Source organism: Myotis nattereri (assembly GCF_964212035.1).
Source record: "Myotis nattereri genome assembly, chromosome: 2".
In the NCBI taxonomy this organism is placed as follows: domain Eukaryota; kingdom Metazoa; phylum Chordata; class Mammalia; order Chiroptera; family Vespertilionidae; genus Myotis; species Myotis nattereri.
Genome location: NC_138076.1, coordinates 33074464 through 33097809, shown reverse-complemented (window position 1 = coordinate 33097809; position 23346 = coordinate 33074464). Strand labels below are relative to the sequence as shown.

Genomic DNA, 23346 nt, shown 5'->3' with positions numbered 1-23346 from the left:
TGCTACAATTTATTGGGCATCATCAAGCCATAGCTTAAGTACTTTTATATGTCGAGTAATCTCAATTTCTCCCCCCATAAACATCCTGTGAAAGGGATACTAGAATCCTTATTTTAAGTAACTTGGACAATGTCATATAAATAATAAATGGTGATTAATGTTGGGAGTTAAACCCAATCTATGCTCAACTATTCCTTTAACCATACTTCTTTAGTAGGGTAACAATTAATTTCTACTTTTAAAGTATAAGTAATATCTATACTAGTAATAGATGGGAGCTAGTAATAGATGGGAGCCCATCACCCCTTCTTTGGAATACAGAGCCATCGTTAATTTTTCTGAGTCTGATACTTTCAAATTTATACTCTCATCTGGGTTCTAGATTAAAAGCTACAAATATTCTAAAGTTTATTTCACCATAAAATATTTATTTCTTTAAACTCACATCTTCCCACCTACTCCATTTTTCTTTTCTTTTCACTGCCTAATTAATGAAGAGTAGTTTGGACTAGTCCTTATTACCTCAACTTCAACACATTCCTTAATTCATCACAATTTGACATGTTTTCTTATCATTCTATTGAAACTACTCTTGTAAAGTCAACAAATATAACAGACAAATTCAATGGCCTATTTCTAGGCTTCATCCTACATGTTCTTTCTACAAATCCTTCCCTATGCCTTTCAAATCATTGCATTCTCATGATTCTCATCTTTGCCTCTGTCTCTACTTCTCCCTCTCCCTCCACTCTTTTGTTCTCTCTCTCTCCTTTCCTCTTCCTCCTCCTCCTCCTCCTCTCCCCTCCCCCCCTTATTTTCATTCTCATTCTTATTGTTTCTTCTCATTATCTTTCCCTGGTACCTTTTCTACACAAACCCTTAAGTGTTGTTCTTTCTTAAGATTCATCTTTGGTATTCTCTCCATATAATATTTTTGTGACGTTATCTAATCTCTATCCATACTTCTTCAATGAAACCAACAGGTAGATAGTAAACTTCACACCTAAACTCCCTTCTCATGTGGTATCTGCTATTATCTACTGGACATCCTGATATCATTATCTCCAAAAATGAACTTCTTGTTTCTTTGACCACTCTCAATCCCAACTTGTTATTCCTCCTATATTGCCTCTCTCATTAAATGGTATCAAAATTCACAGCCTAACCTTTTATAAAGCTTTACTCATATCCCTCCTCTACATAGCAATTTGTAAATTTGAACTCAGAAAAGTCTCCTAATCTTCTTATGTTTCTTCTTGTGTTACTTTCATAACTCCTGTAGTAATTTAGAATGTTCTGCCCAACATGGTAGCCAATAGCCACTTGGCGCTATTTAAACATAAATGAATTAAGATTAAATATAATTTAAAATTCAGTTCTTAACTCCCCCTAACCACATTTCAAGTGCTCAATTGCCACATATTGCTAGTGGCTAGTATATTGGAAAGAGTGGATCACCATGGAAAGTTCTGTTGGAGAGTGCTGATTTGGAATCACCCTATATCTCCCAAGGAAGAGAGCCAATTCTGAATGGGTCTCCCTGGCATAAGTTCACCCTATTCCAACCTATGATCACATAGCTGTCAGAGCTCATTTTTGAGAAAAACAAATCATCCCAGGTGATTCCTTGATTAAAATTCCTCTCTGATATTTTATCATATAAGGAATGAAATTCAAAGGCCTTAGAACAGGATACATGATCCTTCACAATTGAGCACTAACATTTTCCCAGAGGTATTTCCAACAGCTCCTGAAACATACCTTACTCAGTGTTATGGATGGATTTGTATCCCCCAAATTCATATGTTGAAACCCAGACGCCCCAGTGTGACTGTATTTGAAGACAGGGCCTAAAAGGAGCTAATAAAAATTAGATAAAAATTAAAATGCCTAAGTATTACAGATGCTAGACAATACAGAGACATTCTTAACTAATACACTCAAACATCTTTTAATGCAATAAGTTAAAAATAGGACATTGATTAAAAAATCATAAAGTGGATGTATCTTATTTAACTTGTAAATTCAGCACAAGAACAATCACAGGCATCCTAAGTTTACTTCCTCGCACTAAAATTTTATATGCATCATTTTACCTGCTCAATTCTAGCCCTAGGTGTTCTGATGAATTTATTCATTTTCATATCTCCTCCCTAAGCCTTTGAAATGATGAACCTGGAATTTCTGACCATTCATCCCAGCTGTCCAGGACTCCTAAATTTCTGTCATCTTGGCTTGTTTATCACCTGTAAAATGTTTTAAATGATAAATTAAAATAAAAAGAAATAAATATGGTAAGATTCCTAACAGTTGTTAAATCTATGTTACAGGTATATGTAGGTATTATATTAATCTCCTCATTCTTTGGTATGTTTGTAATACTAATAATGAAAGAGAAAAAGAATATACATTCAAGCAATAGTGTACTTTATCTTTAACACTGCCATCAGTTTGACCTTGGAATAGTAAACTTATGTCCTCACTTTACTCATCTGTAAAATCTATGATAATACCTCATAAAGAGGACATGAAGAATAAATGAATTAGACTAGTTTCTGACTTCTAAAGCATGTTAGCTTATTATTGAAGCTTGTTTTAATACTTAAATGTCTGAGTGATTCAAATAATTTTCTGCAAGAGCTAATGCATTGTCATGATATCCCATTTACCTCTTAGTTTGATTTTCTTTCAAATAAACAAAATCAGTAATAGTTCAGTAAGAAATAGACTGGTCATTTTTTATGGGAATAGAGATACAGAGAAAAAAGATTTCTCAACTTTGGATTTCTCATGGGATTCAGCCCCTGAATATGCATCTTCGACATGCCAGGAGAGGACACAGCAAGATGATAGCAAGAAAGCACACAGAGGAAGGAAGGTGAAGAATTCTGTTTTAACTAGAGCCTATTTTCCTTCTTGTGCAAGGTGGAGAAGCTGATAAACAAAATCCCCAAGCATTTCCATAGACATGATTATTGCATTCACCTATCACGCATGTGTGGCTATCCTACTGCTACTGCTAAAATCAACAACAGTATTTAAACGGATAATAAACATCTATTTTTTGCAGGATTTTTCTTGCCATCTGTGGTATCTTCTACAGCATTTTGTTTATAAATGACTGAATGCAGAAACAGACTACAGGGGTGGGGGGGGAGATAAGTAACTGTTACCTTTTAACACTTCACACAGCCAAGGATTAAATGTTTTCATGCATTCCAGTACAACACATAGTACAAATCATTAACTATTTATTAGCAAAAAGGACAATGTTATTTCTCTTATTTCCAGTAGTACGAAATAAGAATAAATTAGAACATTTCATGAGGAAATTTCATTATTTAGATTGCAATAATACTGAATTTATTATTAAGTAAAACTTAGCTTTAGTGTTTCACAACATCTTGTAATATAAAATGTTAAAAAATAAAAAGACGGATATTACAATCCCTTCAGAACAGAGCAACCAGATAATTTTAAAACTAATTCCAAAACTTAAGGTTAGTAATAATCTGTGATTACTTAGCAGTTTATGTCTTCAAAAAACTACATAAATGTTATCTAGTTATTTCAGTATTACAAAAAGAAGTAAAAAATAAAACATCACAATAAAGAAATAAAAATAATTAGTAGCTTCCGAAGTTTACAAAAGTGAATAGATTTTTTAAAAAAAGAATAAATCTGGCCAGCTGGTGTGGCTCAGTGGTTGAGCATTGGACCATGAACCAGGAGGTCACAGTTGATTCCTGGTCTGGGCACATGCTCCGGTTATGGGCTCAATCCCCAGGGGAGGGAAGCATGTAGAAGGCAGCTGATTAATGCTTCTCTCTCATGGATGTTTCTATCTCTCTATCCCTTTCCCCCCCTCTCTATAAAATCAAGAAAATACATATATTTTTTAAAAAGAATAAATCTGATTGATGTAAAATACTATGAAGAGCCAACATGTGTGTTTTTTTCTTAAAATAAACCATATACTTTAGAAAAAGTTTCAGCAATTTATATAGCCTAAAATTTGAGACAGAAATAAGGCCAGGTTCCTCTAATCAAATAGTTGAGCAGTCTTACAGACAATCATTCCATTTCTTTGTTCATGTGCTCAGCCCATTATTGAACACCAGCATAATGACTCAGTTTGGGCTAAAAGACAGAATATTGACAGCCAATAGGCCCACCCTTACACACTTCAAACTCTGGTCTTCTGTGCATCCACCACCTTCTCTCCATGTTCTCTTCTGGAGCATCCCTTAACCCTTTCACCCAGTCGAGTCACTTCTCATCTATTTCCTTAGCCCAACTCACAACATATTTGCTCCCTGACCTATTGCCTTTACCACTTTAAAAAATATATGTCTGAGTTCCATTCTCATCAGTTTAACAAATTAGATTATACTGAGGCACAGGAGCCAAAAGATCTTATCACATTAGTTGTCAATGTCAACTAGAAGAGTTGTTCTCAACCTTGGCCACACATCATCAGGGAAAGTGGAAGATCCCAAGCTCATGACACAAGCCAGGTGAATGAAATCAGTATCTCAGAGCTGGGGACATTTTCAAAGATTCCCCAGGATAGTCAAAGGATCACTCATCTATGGTATCAATTCACTGATATTGAAGAAACATCTTTGCAATGAAAATCAATATAAAGTAAAAAGCAAAATGTTTATGCCTAGTCAATGTGAGGTCAACATTGACAATAAAAATTTAAAAGGAAACGGGATTGAAATTAAAGCAATAGGTCAAATAATTCAAATTAAAATATTATTTTATTTGAAATAGTTATATGTATACTTGTTCTTGTGTACTCAATCTAGCATGAAAAACTTAATGGATTATAATTTATATGTGGGGGGGGGGCATGAGACTAGGAGCATTATTGATTTCCTTTGCTCCATACTTTAATTCACCTTGCACATGCAGACACTGACATCATACAATTAAAACAATTAAAACCAATGTGTAATAGCATTTATTAAAAGTTTGAGCCCTATATAGTTACTAATTTGACACAGTTACAAGTTCAAAGTAAAAACAATCATTCTTTAGTCTATAAAAACAATAGGCACCTAATATTAAGATAAAATTTTGGTTGTTTTCCTATAAAAATAAAATACAATTCATAAAATTAGTGATCATATATAAAACAAAAAATAGGAAAAACAAAAATCAGGGTCATAAAACTTGTTATGATAATGGTTTTGACCTAAAAATGGCCTTAATAATGGTTAAAATGATTATCTGCATGGTTAGACTATTTGACTTTGTAGAAAAGCAATTCAGCAATAAAGAGAAGATTTGAAAATAATCAAGTGATAGGATACAAAAAATATCTATTTGCATATGCATTCCACATTCCTGGACAATGTCACACTTTTTACAACAGCACTTAATCAACAGCAAAACAATATTTTTTAATAAAAATAATTGTTAGATATTTGATTTGATTTTAAATATATTCTTTTAAGAATGTAGAGCGCATGACGCCAAAATTAATTAAGAACTTAAGAAAGGTTCAAACTGTACATTATGTAATCCAAATTATATGTGCTCAAACTGGTTAATGTTTGTGAGCGGTTTCTGCAAACAATACAGAAGGCCTCAGGTATCACGATTATTATATATGCCTTACATTGGCAGAGCATCCTTTCGGCCAGTATCTGTTAAATTAAGAATAAGCAATAGAATCTGCTTTAACATGAGATTATAAAAATATGGATGCATATGTTCTTGAGAGTATGAAGATTAGTATCTATTATGAGAAAACCAAAATACAGATGATGCAATATCTATGTTATAATCTAATCTCAAATCTGCTTTCACTGATCATCTGACTTAAGTTAAGGTATAGTACTAGTAAGGACATAAAGCTATCAATAACAAAAGTTTACCAGTAACAGAGTAATTTGTATTCCTTAAATATCCCAATTTAATAATATATATCTTCACATATGCTTAGGAGCTAAAGGACAAGAGAAAATATTTATTTAACTTTAAAAAAACAAGCATTTTAATAATATACATATGTAATTTTGTAGCTTAGAATACTGCGTATTTAAATATTAGCAACCAACTTGAAGATTATTACAGCTTTGTTACTCTTATTATATATTAAAGATCATTTTGAAAAACAATGAAAACTACAGAGAATTACTGTCATCATTTTTGCTACTTATGTAAGATAGCAGCTTGAATGTTCTTTATTTTTCCATAAATTTCCTCCCAGATAAATGTGCATATTTACTCTTTTAAAATTAAGCCAGCTATTTCTCAGAATATTAAAAAATATTCTTGGGTACAAATGATTTTTATTATGTGTTCAATACAAATGTTCACTAAAATAAATTCGAGCTGCATTTAATCTCCAATTACTATGGACTCAAGGCACTATGATTGTATTAGATCAATATTAAGGTTTGTTTGCTTTCTCAGCATAAGGCGTTAAAAGCCCTTCAAAACAAGTTAAATTAAATGTAATCAATTCTATTTTATATATGGAATGTGGTTTTTTTGTAAATGGAGGAGAATATACAATTAGAAGGTAATAGGTCCTTAAGTTTTAAATTTTAGAAATTACTACAATAATTTAATTATATTTCTCCTAAAATATAACTTGTATATAAATTGTATAACTAATAAGACTAAGTATATTCTATCTATACTTACAAATATATTTATACACTATTAAATTATATCTTTCATGAATATATTACCAATTCAAGAAATATAATGCATTTGCTTTTAACATAGCCTTGGGCTTTGTGGCTATCTTAAAATATGGAAAATTTTTCATAGAATGTATATCTTGAGCAAAGTCCTTGATGACAGTCACAATTTCATAATTATAGTTATATTTGAAATGAGTAAAACTGTTTAGAAAGAAACTCAGGCACATTATTCAAAGTTTACAAGTAGCATTTTAAGGCATGTAATATAATTTGTATGTGGATGTCTTTGTGGCTTTTTCAGAATCATAAGAAATTATATATTAAATTAAGAAAATAATCAATCAATTTGTAAGTTATCAACCAGGAACACTTGAAACTTAAATGTGGAACTCTAATTTTTAAAAACAATTATTATGGAAAAAAAATTTTTCAAATGGACAAAAAAACAGAAATCACACAACCAAGAAAACAGCTACAAGATATCACAAGTAATAAATCATGTGTGTAGTGATGAGAAACTCAAATGGCTGTACTTACTTTTCAATGTGAAGAAGAAATGTTCTTAAGAATTTAAGACTTTTATAATGTGCTTTTGTATATACAGTTAACAATTATCACTTTATATAAAAGCACAATCCAGAAGTAGTTCATGAAATTACAAATTAATTTCACCTACATTATACCTTACAACTTTGATGACAAATATAAAGTTGAGAAATGTTTCAGGTCAAGAGGAAAATATACTTATTTATATTTAAATTGGATATTTGAGCAAAGATATATTTGAAAAGCTTATTTGAAAATATGCTGCAGTCTATTAATAATGACTATCTTTTAAATACTGAACCTATGCAAGTTGGAATTGATAGAAATTTCTATGAGAATTACATTAAGAAAAGCAAGCAAATTTATATTATTACAAGATACCACTTTTAAACATAAATAATATACTGAAATGCTTATAACCTTTTTATGAGTAGCAAAATTAGCAGACACACCATTTTCCTTATTTTTATAATTCCAATGAAACATATCTGGTCATAATAAATAACTATGTAATAAGTTATTAACAGCTGCCATTAAGAATAAGTTTAATCCCCAGGCACTAGTTATAGTGATATGGTTAAGAAAAGTATGTAGGAAAATTTAAATCCATTTATCTTGTGAAGTGGCATTCTAAATTAATATTGTAAACTCAATATTAGTCTTTCCAAAGAAGATCTGTTTCTGATCTTAAAAAACGTTGAAAAGCAAGTTTAGTTTGAGTTTAGTTTAATTGTCAAAAGCACAATTAATCAATCCAAAGTAAGGTACAGCCCTTGAACTATGTTCATTTTAAATAGATTCCTTAGACCAGTTCTCATGTCATAGAATCACAATGCATTTCTTATCAATATTGCCCTTGATTGCACTTGTCCAGTACAAAGCAAGTGAAGCAGAAGAGGGACAATTTTTCTTTTCCTGTGTGGTGTTGAGGGAGTAGTGAAGAGAAAGGAAAGGAGAGAGTGTAGTATATTATTCCTTTTTAAAAGCAATACCATTTTATTGTGTTATTTAATAAATTAGCCTTGGAACAAAACATTAAGGCTTACTAATATTCTGTCATCATTTCTTCCCTACTAAAATGTCACTTACTGCAGTTTCTTCATCATCAACAGAGCTCTTGGGGAATCTCATTTCAGCACCACGGACAGTGACACCTCTACTAGGAAGTGCACCACCCATGCCATTGGCCATTTCTTAAGAAACTTGCATACACTTCTTTTTTGTCAATCAGCAAGGATTACAGCCCTTACTATATTAAACAGAAATAGACTGAATATGATACACATTATTAAGGAGTTTAGTATTTTTTATCCCTAGCACCATGCATTTGCCATTTAATATTTTTGGAGAGCATGCTGAAAATACAAGCTAATTACATAAGGTATCTGATAAAACCTAAAACTAATAATTGATCACCAGATAGTTAATTGAAACTTTCCACTCATATTGAGTCTGAGGTCAATAATTATTCAAATTTCTAAGAGAAAACAGAAAATGTATTGTGATTTCAGTATGCTTAGGTAGGCCTCCAGACTTTCCAAACAACCAGAACTATCTCTCTAAAACAGGTAAAACGTGTTTTGCTTCTTCCTACATAAACACCTATAAACACTTTCTCTTTACCTTCTGGTCAACCAACTTAATGACGTCACTCTCTGAAAATTCACGTGTGCAGGTCCATAAGCCAAATCACACGTGCCTGTCTCTGACTCTTCTGATTTGGGCTAGGATCATTAGAATGCAGTCCCATCATGTCTTCTTAACAAGCCATATTCAAATTCCATTTTTTAAATAAGGTAACAGAGTTTGAACCAATCGCTTATCTGTAAGAGGTAATTTAAGCCCTAGCTTTATTATCTCAGAAAACCAGGGTGTTCCCTGATTTTTCAGGGATTCCCGGAATGAAGGCACCAGTCTACCACTAATCCACGAGGTATTCCCAACTCAAGCACCAAGTCAAGCTCTTATAACCACAATAACGACGACTGAAGTAACAAAACCAGAGCCACACAAAAACCCCACCCCCCACCCCGCGCTGGAACCCCACAATCATCATAAAAAAAACTTTTAAAACTCTAGAAAGCATTCCAACAAAATAAAACAGATAGAAAAGCGCAAGAAGGGCAGAAGATAAAGAAAATCCACTGATCCTACCTTACAGTCCTCAGGACAGGATTTCACCGAGTACTCCTGCGATTGTAAATATTTATGGAGCACACTTTCAAACTCTTCGTACTTCTCCTGAGCGTGGTGGTCGTAGTCTTGGTAAGCCTCAATGCATTGCCTGCAGGTGGTCATCTCGCCGCCCTCCTTGAGCACCACATCCAGACTACAGTTCAAAGTGTTGGGACTTGACAACCCCGAGAACAACTCCCAAAGTGTGTAGGAATTACAAAACGAAAGGTAAAAATCCGACAAGTTCCAGAGTGGAGTTGGATGTGTCCCTCTCACCTGCTGCTCCTCCCCCCTGGCCGCCACCCCCTGACTCCAGTTCCTGGCGCACACCTCGTCCGCGCTCTCCACGGTAAAGCACTGGCCCGAGGAGGCGCCTTGGGGGTAACAAGTCTCCAGGCGCCACACGGGTTTGGCAGAGTTTCCTAGAAAAAGAGCCTTGCTCGGGTTGTTTTTGCCCCCGCTGCCCTTGCCGCCGCCACGGCCGTCGCCCGGGGAGGGGGGGAGGGTGGGGGATGAGGAGGCGGAGAGCAGTCTGAGTGCCTGGGCAGCGGGCGAGGACTCCCCCATGCTCGCCAGGAGCGCGGGCCAGGAGGGCTCCTGCTGCCGCGTCCGCTGCTGTTGCTGCTGCTGCTGCCGCTGCCGCTGTTGTTGCTGCCGCTGCTGCTGCTGCTGTTGCTGCTGCTGTTGATGCTGCTCCTTGTCCCGGGTCCGGGTCAGCTTGGCTTCGGCGCAGAACCACAAGTGATCAGAGAGCAGGACTGTGAAAAACAAGAGAGATGCCAGAGACAGTCGCCATTTCTGAGCCCTCTCTGAATCGATGAACGGTTTCTCGTTCTCCCGGGGTGCTGCCAACCAGATTTTTAAGCCGTCGTCATACTGCCGACACATCCAAGCACCCCTGGTCATATTTTGGGAACGCACAGCCCGGGCCGACTCCACCGTGAGGGCTCCTGTGCCGGTGTCACCACAATATGCATTGACTTAAAGGGTTTAATTTCCTTATCCCCTCCTCCCGTTTCTTCTCTCTCTCTTCCTCTCCCTTTCCCCCTCTCCCTCTCTCTCCCTCTCTTTTTTTCTCTCTCTCTTTTTGCCTACATAAATATTACTAGGCTTTGGAGGAAGATCTGACTTGCTTCCGACCTAATCATCAGCCGACCCCATCCTCTGTAGAGTAGGAAACAATAGTGGAGAGAGAGAGAGAGAGAGAGAGAGAGAGAGAGAGAGAGAGAGAGAGAGGCAGTCGGAGGTGGCTGGGCTGGTGGCCGGTGGCGAGCTGAGTGCAGGAGGTGATGGTGGAGGTGGCGGGGTGGCTCTGCGCTGCTCTTCTCACCCAGGCATTGTCAGCGCGCGGGTCCCCATGGTCCTACTGAGGACGGCCCGCTCTTCCCAGTCAGGGGCATGCCGCGTCTTCGCTGCCCGCAGACAGCGACCAGTGCGCCTCCCCAGTGGCTCTCCTCCTCCTTCCCCTTCGCTTCTCCTCCTCTTCCTCCTCCTTCCTTTCCTTCTCCTTTCTCTCCTCCTCCTCCTGCTCCTACTTCTCGCAGTCTCTCCCCGAGTCCGGAGCCTGGGCAGCCACCGCAGACAGGGCTCTCCCTCCCCCCCACCCCCCACCCCGCGCTCGAACTGCTGCTGCCGCCGCTGCTGTTGCAGGTCTGCCCGAGGGCGCCTCCGCCACCGGGCTCCGACTGCTGACGCCGCCTCCCCCGGACCTTGGGGCCGAATCGCCTGGGCTGGGCCTCCCAAGAGCCACAATCATCTTCAGTCCCCAGCTAAGTTGCCGCCATCTTCGTCCTGGAGAAACACTTTTTTGGGGGGGAGCGCTGGCTTTTGCGTCATCTCCTCCCGCGCAGAGATCTCTCCATCCTGGCGCATTGGCACCGCTTCGGCCGGGCGGCGGAGGAGGGCGAGGACGCACGGGGCCGGGGGAGGGGATGGTGCGGCTGTGCCACTGGCCCCGCCTGGGCTTCTGAGCTCCACTGCTTGCTCCTTCCTTTCCGTCCCCTGTCCTCACCTTTTGGCTTTTTCTTTCTGTTAGCACTGACAAAAGTCAGAATGCAGATGCATGACTGAGGATGCTAGCTCATTTCTTCCGCGTCTCCCACTGCCTCTCTGCGTCTGGAAAAAGTCCGAGTTGCAAGCGGTCGGTTCCTGGTTTCTCATGGGGAGAGGGTCAGGGTAGTGCTCTCTTAACTAAGTGATGATAGACTTCAAAGGAAAGGTTGGGAGGTGGGGGGTAGGGAAGTAAACACGAACAGGCTAGAGGAGAGAGGAGGTGACATCTGGTTTCTTTGTATGGACCTCGGGATCCCTAAAACAAACTAGAGATCAACTACCAGTGAGTTACATTTTGTCAAGTGAGTTTAGTGCTTTATATGGAACGGATGGTGTGCATGTACAACTATATATGCCGCTGTATATGTTACAGCGACGTATTTCATATTCGAAAGTACAGGTTAGAAATGGCCTCATATAGTCAGAAAAAATACAGTAAAACCTGGGATATCAGGGGTCACCGCCTAGCCCTCGGCTTGGATTTCAACGTCTTGATTTCGGAGGATTCCTCCTCGGATCTGGAGCATGAAAAGCTTCCTTAACCCCATTCCCCACCGAGTTAGGCTTTGCTGTCGCCCAAGACTTCCGCAGCAGTTGGCCACCGGCTGCCTGGGTGGCAGCCGCTGAGTCCAAGCCTCTGGTGCCCCTTAGCGTTGGTTCTTGGAGTTCCAAGAGAGCAACAGACGCTCTGGGAAAGGGGTCCCACGCTCCCAGCTCATGCAGGTTGATGCTCTGAGCAAACATTAGTCTGGCTTTATCTGGGCACCCTGCCCACTCTATCCCTCACTCCCACCAGAGCTGTGGGAGCAGGAGGCTGCGCCTGTGCCTGGATCCTCTGCACCGACTTGTTCAGAGTCCTCTCTTTTGTTGATGATCAAGGAAAGCCGTTTGTTCTATCTCGTACTCACCGTATCCCGTCCCTGCTTTCTAATGACCCTCATACTCTGTTGGGTGCACATTCACAAGGGCAGTATTAGGGTGCCAGTGTTCTAAGTAAGTATATTGAGAAACCAAAGGAATGGATCATGATATTCATTTTCTAGAGACGCTATGGGTGTTGGGATGCCTGAGAAATGAGAATTTTTAAAATGTCAACATGCAAAACGTAATGGGCAGGATTCAACCAACTAGTTCTGTCCTCAGCATAATAAGGTGTATACTATATTTTACCCAGGTAAATTCTAAGTTCCTAAAAACTATATGCAGTGAAGATTAAAGCGTGGTGCAGTTGACCATTGATTGATCTGTCAGGTAATGTCTTAGAAAGAACATTTGTGTACCTATATCATTCTGACTCTTTGGATTTCATTGTGCTGCTTTTTTTTAACTACATAAAAGATCCCAACATTTACAGATAAGCTGTCTATGACAAGTTCATCCTTACATTAAAGCATCTTTAAGTAAGCAAAAATTGAGGTTTTGCTGAAATTTTTTTAAAAAATATTTTCAGTACTTAAGCTGAGGAGATAGTCTTTCAATTTTTTTTCTTTTTCTTAATTTTATTGTTGAAAGTATTACAGATGTCCCCTTTTTCCCCCCAATGAGCCTCTCTACTTTGGTCCTGCTCCCTCTCCAGGCCTTCACCACCCTACTGTCTGTGTCCATGGGTTATACATATATGTATTTAAGTTCTTTGTTTAGTCTCTTCCCGCCCCCCTCTTCATTCTAAAATATCTCAGTTTGTTGCATGCTTCAATGTCTCTGGATCTATTTTGTTCATCAGTTTATTTTGTTCATTAGATTCCACGTATGAGTGAGATCATGTGATACTTGTCTTTCTCTGACTGGCTTATTTCACTTAGGATAATACTATCCACGTCTTTCCATGCTGCCTCAAAAGGTTTTGATTAAATTATTTTGACATTGAGTAAAATACTCTTTTCTCAAACAGTGACATGGATAAAGATATCCTTTGAAGAAAATCTATTAAAATTTTGGAAAACATTGTTTTTTTCTTCTACCCTCTTCTTGTGATTACTCTTTTCTTAAATTTAAAACTTCAACTTCTTCAACCAAATCAGATTTATATACAACATAAAGTCTGCTTGCAGACATAAGTGAGTATAAGGTCTGGCATTTTCCATTGTATAAATAAATACATGTAGAAGATAATATCAAAAGTCTGCATTTCTACTTTGTAGATTTTGCAGTACATAAAAATGAGCATATTGTATTTTAAATCCTAAAATTATTCTTTCTCCCTTTTGTTTTTAACCTGTTGGACCTTTGTTATAAAGTATAGATGAAATGTAATAACCCAAAGCCTTTCTTCTTATAAACTCAGGGTGGGGATTTTTTTAATCTTAAAAAAAAATTACTAAGGAATTTTTCTTATCTCTGTTACCTATCTTTCTATCTTTAGCTCTATCTAGATTGTTATTTAATATCTACATTACAGGGTTTAATTTCATACTTATTTCTCTTATCTGCCCCTTCATTTTTCTTCACCCTGTTTCTTTCTCATTTAAAGATGCTGCCTGGATAGGTTTGTATTTCTCTTGATCTCTCCTGTGTAAGACAGAAAGCTCAGAAAAATTCTTAGCTAGAGAAGTCTACAAGATATCCCTGAGCTGGGATTCTCACACAGAAAGCTCCTAGGCAGTCTAGAGTGATTATATCAGAAAGCAGACTGGGAATAGGGAAAATAAAGAAATGAACAATATATAACACAAAGATGATCTTAGGACAGGTAGAATTTTAATATAAAAAGGAAAAATTAACCAGAATACTTCTGTTAGCCCAAAGGGAGAAAGGTGAGCAAAGTAACTGAATACCTAAATAAGTGACCACTTCCTATGTGTGCACCACCCCCATCTCCCAGCCTGGCTTCCTTTGCATGCCATGTGCCTCCAACCCAGGCAATAAAATTTTCAGCTCAAGTCAAACCTGTTCCTATTCACAGTGATGAATAAGTTCCTCTTCCAAGAATAAAAAGTAGCAAAAGTTCTGCTGAAATGAACTATCACATTTGTTCTTAAAATATATATTCTTTCTCCCAAGTCCAGTTTTTTACTAACACCCTTCCCCAACCCCACTACTTCAAGTTTTTACTCTTCTTCACATTCCATGACCACTAGTCTAGAGTTGTGCTCGCTGTTGAGTGCTGTTGCTATTGGCAGATAGATTCATTATGACCCCCAGGGGGTGGTTTAAAGCTAAAAACCACCAGAGCTACTGATATCAAGCTAATTACAATTTCCCTTGACAGTGTTTCTCAGTATTGCCTCTATTGACATTTGGGGTCGATACTTCTTTGTTGTGGACGGCTGTCCTATACTTTGTATGAGGTTCAGCAGCCTCCCTAGCCTCAACTCACAAGACACCAGTAACACAATGCCTTCTCCCCAGTTCTGACAACCAAAACTGTCACCAAGTATTGCCAAATGTCCTCTGGAAGCAAACCTTCTCCCAAGTAAGAACCACTGCTTTAGAAACATCTCAAAGTAGCAGTGGTTACCTAATTCATATCTGCATGGGAGTTCTGGCATCAGAAATAAAGCTATGCCTTTTTCTCTAATACAGTATATTTATAATCTAAGAAATCTTCATCTAGAATCATCACCTCATCATATAGTATGTCATAGAATAATTTTTAAAGACTATAAAATTTTGAAATTCCCTTAACCTCTCTTGCCTATACAAAGTTAAGGGGATAACCGACAATTATCATTTAAATCTGATTAATGTTGGAATTTTTCTCCATAACTCAGACTAATTTATTAACCAGATTGCTTGTATTAAAAAAAAAAAATACTTCTTATTGATTTTTAGAGAGAGAGGAAGAGAAAGGGAGAGAGTGAAACATCTGTTGGCTGCCTTCTGTATGTCCTCTACTGAGGATCAAGCGCAAAACCAGGGCATGTGCCCTGATCAGGAATTTAACCTGCAACTTTTTATGGATGATGCCCAAACAAGTGATTCACACCAGCAAGGGCTGTTTGTACTTTTTATGTGGACCCTCAAATATAATATATCATAAACTAAACTAAATATATACATCTGCTCATGTATATGTAAATCTAGAAGTTCTGTATGACATTGTAGAAAATTACAAAAAAACAAACAAGCAATTTAAAAAGTCATAAATAATTCCAACATCCAGATATAGTCACTATTTCTTTTTTGTAGTATCTCTCTAACGTTTACGTTATATTATAAATCCCCATTTTGTAACATTTGGGATTCACATAGGAAGTATGATATATCCATGTTCATTAAATAATAATGCAAGTTTTCCTTTACTACTGCTTTATTAATTTTAATCAGGCACACAAAATCTAATGGTGTATCAGAACATTATACCTCTTTCTTCAAGCATGTGATTAAATAAGAAAGAGGACTGGGAATGGGGAAAATAAATGAACAATATATAAAATTAAAGATCCATTCCTCTCAACCAAGGTGAAGAAGCAAAACTGAGCTATTACTTTTATCTTATATTAGTATGCATATCTAGTCAAATTATATCTCACAAAATATTGCAATTATGTTTAGCAAAAAGCTGATATATTGCATTAAAACAATAGTGTTTCACATGATTTTTTAAATAATTAGGATAATAATACTCTCTATAATAGACTATATTTAAGTATTAGTTTTAAAGTAATCTGGACCTTGCCTTCTTCTAATAGTTCCCATGAGTCAGTATGTTTTAAAATGAGACAGATTTAAGGGTGCAGGCCCTCTGAAAGCAAATTGTCAATGACAACCAATCCCAAGTCTGCTTTCTCTCTTTTGATTCTAGAATGAACATGGGAAGACTGAGATGAAAGAGCATGCCTTGACTCTTGAAGCTTAATTAAGGGAAAGAGATAATTAGGCCAGCAACCGTAATGCAATGAAAAATACTCAACAGTTAGCAATTTAGGAAACTTCAGATGAGGAGGGAGAGTTCTCATCTAATTTTGAGAGGGACCAGATAATAAGGTACTAAGCAATGAGTAACATTAGGAAGAATCCTTGAAGAAGACCACCAATTTTCAAGGACTCTGATGCTTGGAGGAGCCCAAGGCATGGAGGGCCTATGGGTGAGTGGGCTGTGCTGGAGTGTGTGTGTTCGGGAAGGGGGGTACATGGTGAATATACAAAAAGAAAATAGAAAGACTAGGGTCCACATAAATGATATCACATAGTAAGTGAAGGTTCTGCTGAAGGTGGTTGGGATCCTTCGAGGAAATTTAGACATTGGTTAAAAATTCCATTTTCATTAACATCAGTGCTCACTAAAATCAAAATGGGACATATGTCAAAAAAGGTGTTAACCAGGGTAGTAAATGTTAATTCTTGTTAGCTTATCCGTTCAAATGTAGCACAGTGGGGAAAAAGAGCAAATAGTTTGGCTGGGAGGTAGGTTCATTTATCAGAAAAAGTAGGTTGTGGAGTCTAGAAACTCCTACGTAGGTTTTACCTAACAGTGTGACTAATGGCATACAGAAGTTTAATAGCACAGGCACATTTCAGGAGGGTGCTGAATCATACACAGTTGCAAATACATTGTGTTGAGGGATATGGCAACAGAATGATTTTTAATGCATTAGAATGTAGATAGGGTTTTCTACTGTTTTTATATTATATAAATAATAAAATGTTTGTTGTGTTTTTAAATATTGACTCTTATCCCCTAGATTTAACATCTGCCAAATAATTTTACCACAGAAAAGTCAAACTGAGAATATCTATTATTTGCTAGCAAAAAACACTACTTGAATATAACCACTCCCTAAATCAGGGGTCCTCAAACTTTTTAAACAGGGGTCCAGTTCACTGTCCCTCAGACCGTTGGAGGGCCGGATTATAGTTTAAAAAAAAAACTATGAACAAATTCCTATGCACACTGCACATATCTTATTTTGAAGTAAAAACACAAAACGGGAACAAATACAATATTTGTATTTGCATGTGGCCCTTGGGCTGTAGTTTGAGGACCCCTACCCTAATCAAATGTATGTAATCCTGAGATTTTTTTTTCCACTTTGAATGTCTTCTGGATGAAAAAAGGGCACATCTTCGTTGTTCTTATACACTGTTTATGTACCACATGTAAGTGAAACTAGATTATGTTCTTATATACCAAATGATCTAGAAAAGGAATTTGTGCATTTAGAATTCACAGAAAATATGAAAATTCTTGATCAGAATAACTATATTTTTAAAAACAAATTAAGCATAAAGAGCTTATTAAGAATAGACTATAAATAAGATTAAACCTTTAGGTTTTTAAGCCCTTATAGTTTGCCAATATAACCCTTTCTTTAAAAATAGAAACAGATTCTATCACTACCAAGTACCTGAGGGCTCTGATTAATTACCCACAATGATAAATGTACCAGAGTCTCTCTGCAACCTCGATTGACCTTGACTTGACTAGGTTGATTGGTCAGAACTAAAACTTGCTCTCTATCTGTGTACTTGCAATGTGCTCTAACTCAGTCGTTTCCAAATGTTGGTGGGCAGAAAATCAAGTGGGAATTTAGCAAACTTGGCCCCTCTCCAGAGACCTGCTTCAATGGGACTAGGATGAGATCTGAGGAAACTGTAGTCATAAGATGTTCCTCTTGGTAACTTTGTATAATCAATAAATCCTTCTATTCGCCATGATAACCCAGCTGGATAGAGTGGCCAGCAATAGTCAAAGGAGGGCACAGTCTTAAATTCTAAACCAGTATCAAGATTTATTTGTGCCCTAACCGATTTGGCTTAGTGGATAGAGCTTTGGCCTGTGGACTGAAGGGTCCCGGGTTCGATTCCAGACAAGGGCACATGCCTAGGTTGCGGGCTCAATCCTCAGTAGGGGGTGTGCAGAAGGCAGCGGATCAATGGTTCTCTCTCATCATTGATGTGTTTTTTTGTTGTTTGTTTTGTTTTGTTTTTTAAAATATATTCTATTAATTTTTTACAGAGAGAAAGCGAGAGGGACAGAGAGCCAGAAACATCAATGAGAGAGAAACATCTATCAGCTGCCTCCCACACACCCCCCACTGGGGATGTGCCCGCAACCAAGGCACATGCCCCCGACCACAACCGAACCCGGGACTCTTCAGTCCACAGGCTGGTGCTCCATCCACCAAGCAAACCTGCTAGGGCTCATCATTGATGTTTCAATCTCTCCCTCTCCATTCCTCTCTGAAATCAATAAAAATATGCTTTAAAAAAAAAGATTCATTTGTGGGATAATGTAGCCTTAAATATTATTTGTGATTGAGAGTTAGCACATATGGAGTTAGTTCATGAACACTTTCCATAGAATGCGAATATAGTATACCACAAATCACATTAAAAATCTACATGATCATCATCATAGAAATTAGTATTTTCCATATAATGTTCTGTGTATGTGTGTAAACACACACACAGTTTTGCAAGTAAAAAAGTGACAAAGAAATCATATTTCCTTCAAGATATACAGAGCAAGTTCCCTGAGGAGAAATGAACAGAAGTAATTGAGAAATATAAGGACTTAAACAGTAGGAAAAATCTGCCTGTATCTAAATAGGAAGATGATTATTATAAAAATGGAAATTCTCCCTAAATTAATTTAAATATAATTGAAAACAAGATGAGATTATTTTTCCTGAAAGAAATGATCCCTCATAAAAGAGGGAGCCACTTTATGTTCTAATCCTTATAAAATCTCTCATATTATATGGGGGGGCTCTATATTTTATTTCAACTTCTTTTGGGGAATTCTGAAATAAAATAATAGTATTCCCTAAAATAATATCCACCAACGTTAGTTTTAGATACTTACAGAGTTTACCTAATGAAGCTGTTACTGTAAAAAAATAATTTTTTATTATTATTTCAGAAAGAGGAAGGGAAAGGAAGAGAAGGATAGAAACATCAATGATGAGAGAGACTCACTGATCAACTGCCTCCAGCATGCCCCCTACTGGGAATCAAACCCAAAACCCTGGCATTGTACCCTGACAGGGAATTGAACCATGACTTCCTAGTTCAGGGGTCTATGCTCAACCATGAGCCACACCGGCCAAGCAAAATTAATATTTTTTAAAGAAGGTATATTTAGTAATTATTTATGGGGTAATTATTCCACCATAGCAAGTATTAGCTGTAATTTAAATAAGGATTTTGCTAATAGAAACCTTTCTTTAAAGATAAAAGCCAATATTAGCACCATAAGATACCTGAGGGCTTTGATTAAATACCTACAATGGTAAATGTACCAGAGTCTGCCCTCGACTGACCTTGACTACATTGATTGGGCAGAACTAGGACTTGCTCAATAGCAAGATTTCTTTTTGTTTTTATTGTTTTATTGCTTAAAGTATTACAAAGGGTATTACATATGTGTCCTTTTAAGATTTCACAATAGCAAGTATTAGATGTCATTTTAAATAAGGATCATAGAGGAACACAATGTAATAAATGTTCATGTGGAAGTTGTTAAGAATATATTTTCAATTTTTTCAGGAGTATTTTTTGTTTCTTTAGAAAGAAAAGAATAGTTATACAAATGGATTCTCTGATGTGGTGCAAAAGCTCTCACTCACATCATCATAGAACTATCCATGTGTTGGAGAGAAAGTGAAGTTGATGATGAAAGTGACTCTTGTGGTGAGGAAGGCTCTGATATCAAATACACAGTTTGAAGATTTTAAATACTATTGCTTCCTGGCTTGTGAGAATATAAAAAGTTGTTTCAAAATTAATATATGATTTCATGTGCTAATTCAATAAGTTATAAATAGACACTTGCTATTTAATTTCATTTTCATCCTTAAAATTGGTAAGTACAAACTTAAAGAAGCCTTTCTGGGATAAGTTTCTGATTCATTAAGAGGGATGGTCTTTATCTCCTCAGGCAAGAGAAAAAAATAAACAAATGGACTACATTAAGCTAAAAAGATTTTACACGTTTTACACAGCAAAGGAAACCATCAACAAAATGAAAACACAACCCACTGAATGGGATAATATATTCACCAATGATACATCTAATAAGGGCTTAATATTCAAAGATATTATAAAGAACTTATAAAACTCAACACCAAAAAAAAACAAACAATCCAATAAAAAATGGCAAAGGATCTGAATAGACACTTCTCCATAGAGGACACCCAGATAGCCAACAGACATATAAAAAGATGGTCAATTTCACCAGTCATCAGAGAAATGCAAATTAAAATCACAATGAGATGCCACCTTACACTTGTCATAACAAGTGTTTCCTAGAATATGGAAAAAAGGGAACACTCATGCACTATTGATGGGAAGGCAGATTGGTCCAGCCACTGTGGAAAGCAGTATGGAGTTACTTCAAAAAATTAAAAATGGAACTGCCTTATGACCTAGCAATTTCACTTCTGGGAATTTATCCTAAGAAACCCAAAACATTAATTTGAAAGAATATATGCCCCTTATGTTCATTGCAGTATTATTTACAATAGCCAAGATCTGGAAGCAGCACAAGTACCCATCAGTAGATGAGTGGATAAAAAAGCTGTGGTACATTTACACAATGGAATACTACTTGGCTATTAAAATAAGGACATTTTACCCTTTGCGACAGCATGGATATATCTACCTATGCGAAGGGAAATAAGCCAGTCAGAAAAAGACAACAAGTACCATATGATTTCACTCAAATGTGGAATCTAATGAACAAAATGAACTAACAAGCAAAATAGATACAGATTCATAGATAGAGAGCAGGCTGACAGCTGTCAGGGGTGGGGCTGGGTAGGGATGGTGGAGGGATTTAGCAAAAAGGAAAAAAAAAAACTCATGGGCAGGGATAACAGTGTGGTGATTGCTGAGGAGAAGTGGGTGGGAGGAGGTGGTAGAGGATATGAGGGATAAATGGTGAAGGATGGAGACTTGACGTGGGTGAACACACAATATAGTGCTCAAGTGATGTGTTATAGAATTGTGCACATGAAACCTATATAATTTTGTTAACCAGTGTCACCACAATAAAAAATAAAGAAAATATAAAGTAAAATAGAAGGGATGGTCTTAAGACATATTATATTTGGGTTTGCCTTATATTTAGGCACAAATATAGTTTGTTTAATAGAATTTCAATAAAACGTGAATTTTTTATAGAACCTCAAAAGTTATGAAGACTGTCTGGAATCATGAATAGATACTAGAATGAAGCCTTCCCAAATGTGTGCCTGCAACACTTTGCAGTTGTCATAGGAACATCTGTCTCACTTTCAACTGACTTTCATAGTGCTCCATCACTGGACTCAACAGGAAAGCACACCAGGCAGGAGATATAAATGGTGACATATTCATTCCATGAACATTTGATTCAGCCTCTGCCCCTCCATCTCTCCACAGCACTCAGAAAATCTCCAGCCAGAATATGGGTGAAGCCAGAGGGACAGATCCCAGAGTGCTACACCTGGGCAGTTATTTCCAGATATTATAATGCTGTCGCTTGTTTCCACAGTACCAGCCAAAGATATATCTGTGACACTAGCTACAGATTTAATCATAAATTAGTATCAGACACATGCACAGAAGAGTAGGCTTGATATATTTCTCTCACCAGTTCTCAGACTTTCAAATCAATAGTGGTAGTAGCGACAGAGATCAGGTTCTCCTGGGAGGGCTCTCTTCTTGGCTTGCAAGAAGATGGTAGCTTTTTCACTCTGTAATCCTATGTCAAGATAGAGGAAGCAAACTCTAGTGTCTCTTGATATAAGGGCATTAATCTCATTGTGAGGACCCCACCCTCATGACCTCAAATCACACCAATTACTTGCCAAAGGCCCCATCTCCTAATACCACCACATTGGTGGGTAAGGCTTCAACATATACATTTGGGGATGACACAATTCTGTCCATAGAAACTTGTATATTTCAGTTTACATTTATAAAAAATATTTTAAAATCCAATAAACACTGAATAGTGGTTATCTCTGAGGGGCAGGGTTAAAAGGCAAAATAAAAACTACTTTGAATTATTTAATTAGAATTCAAGGGTAGCAAGTGATGTGATCACTTTGGCAGCACATTTTTTGAATATCTAAAATTTTCTTTATGGAAAAATAAAGAAATCATTTAGGATAGTGAAAGGAAAAACAATGATGGCATAGTCCATAAAACTATATGACAAAGAGTGTCTAAAGGCCCTAAGAAATGTTTGGGTTAAGCCAAACCAGTACAGATAAGTATCTGTGGAGTAGGAATGGTAGGATGTGTGGGAATGCACAACCTACAAGTCCTGCAGAAACGAATGTATTTCCAACCTCTAATGCCCCCAAAGAAAAGATGAAACTTTGAGTTTGAAAGCCTGAGAAGGCAAAGAGCCACAGACACACCTGAAGCCCTCAAAGCCTCCAAGTTGCTGGCAAGCTCAAAAATTCTGAAGGCAGGGCTTCAAACACTGGCATGACAGTCAATCCCTGTGAGCCTCAGAAATACCTCAAATACTCTCCTTCAGGTGAGGAGAGGTTTGTTCGGAGGAACAGCTGGAGAGACAGGATGCAAATTGAGCAGAGAAGGAACACTGGGGATGAGAGTGAGAGAATGTTCCAACGACCCAAAGGAGAGATGTCCCAGAGAAGCAGGTCCAAGAAGTAGTGGGAAGCAAGAGAATAACAGGCTTAGAGCCTGACCCTGCACAGAAAGGCTCCTGAGCCCTGGAGCTGGGGCTTCGAGTAAGAGGGGAAAAAACTCATCCTGAGAGAAACCTGATTTAAAAGACCAAGGAAGTTCTACCTAACAGAGGTGAGGCCATGTTCTGCATCCTTCAGGAAAACAACAGAGGCAAAGCCTACAAGTCAGCAGGGAAATGGAGAAAGCTTCCCTAGCCAACATGTCTCATCATCTCATACAATGGAAGGCCCAAAGGGAATATATTCTAATCCATTAAAGTCACCAGAGAATGACAAGGAGAAACATAAAAAATAAACCTATTAACATTTTGACAGATAGC

General features: G+C 37.3%; 1 protein-coding gene across 2 annotated transcripts in view; it reads right to left on the bottom strand.

Annotated features, from left to right (window-relative positions):
* Nucleotides 1-10891, bottom strand: part of NALF1 (NALCN channel auxiliary factor 1) — a 605754-nt gene extending 594863 nt beyond the window's left edge. Inside the window, exon 1 of one of the 2 annotated variants that reach the window (XM_081081164.1) lies at nucleotides 9366-10891. In XM_081081164.1, the coding sequence (XP_080937290.1) occupies nucleotides 9366-10292 (927 nt within the window). In that variant the 5' untranslated portion in view covers nucleotides 10293-10891. The remainder of the gene's footprint in view (nucleotides 1-9365) is intronic. The other variant, XM_081081165.1, reaches the window with a different exon arrangement.
* Nucleotides 10892-23346: the final 12455 nt, after the last annotated feature.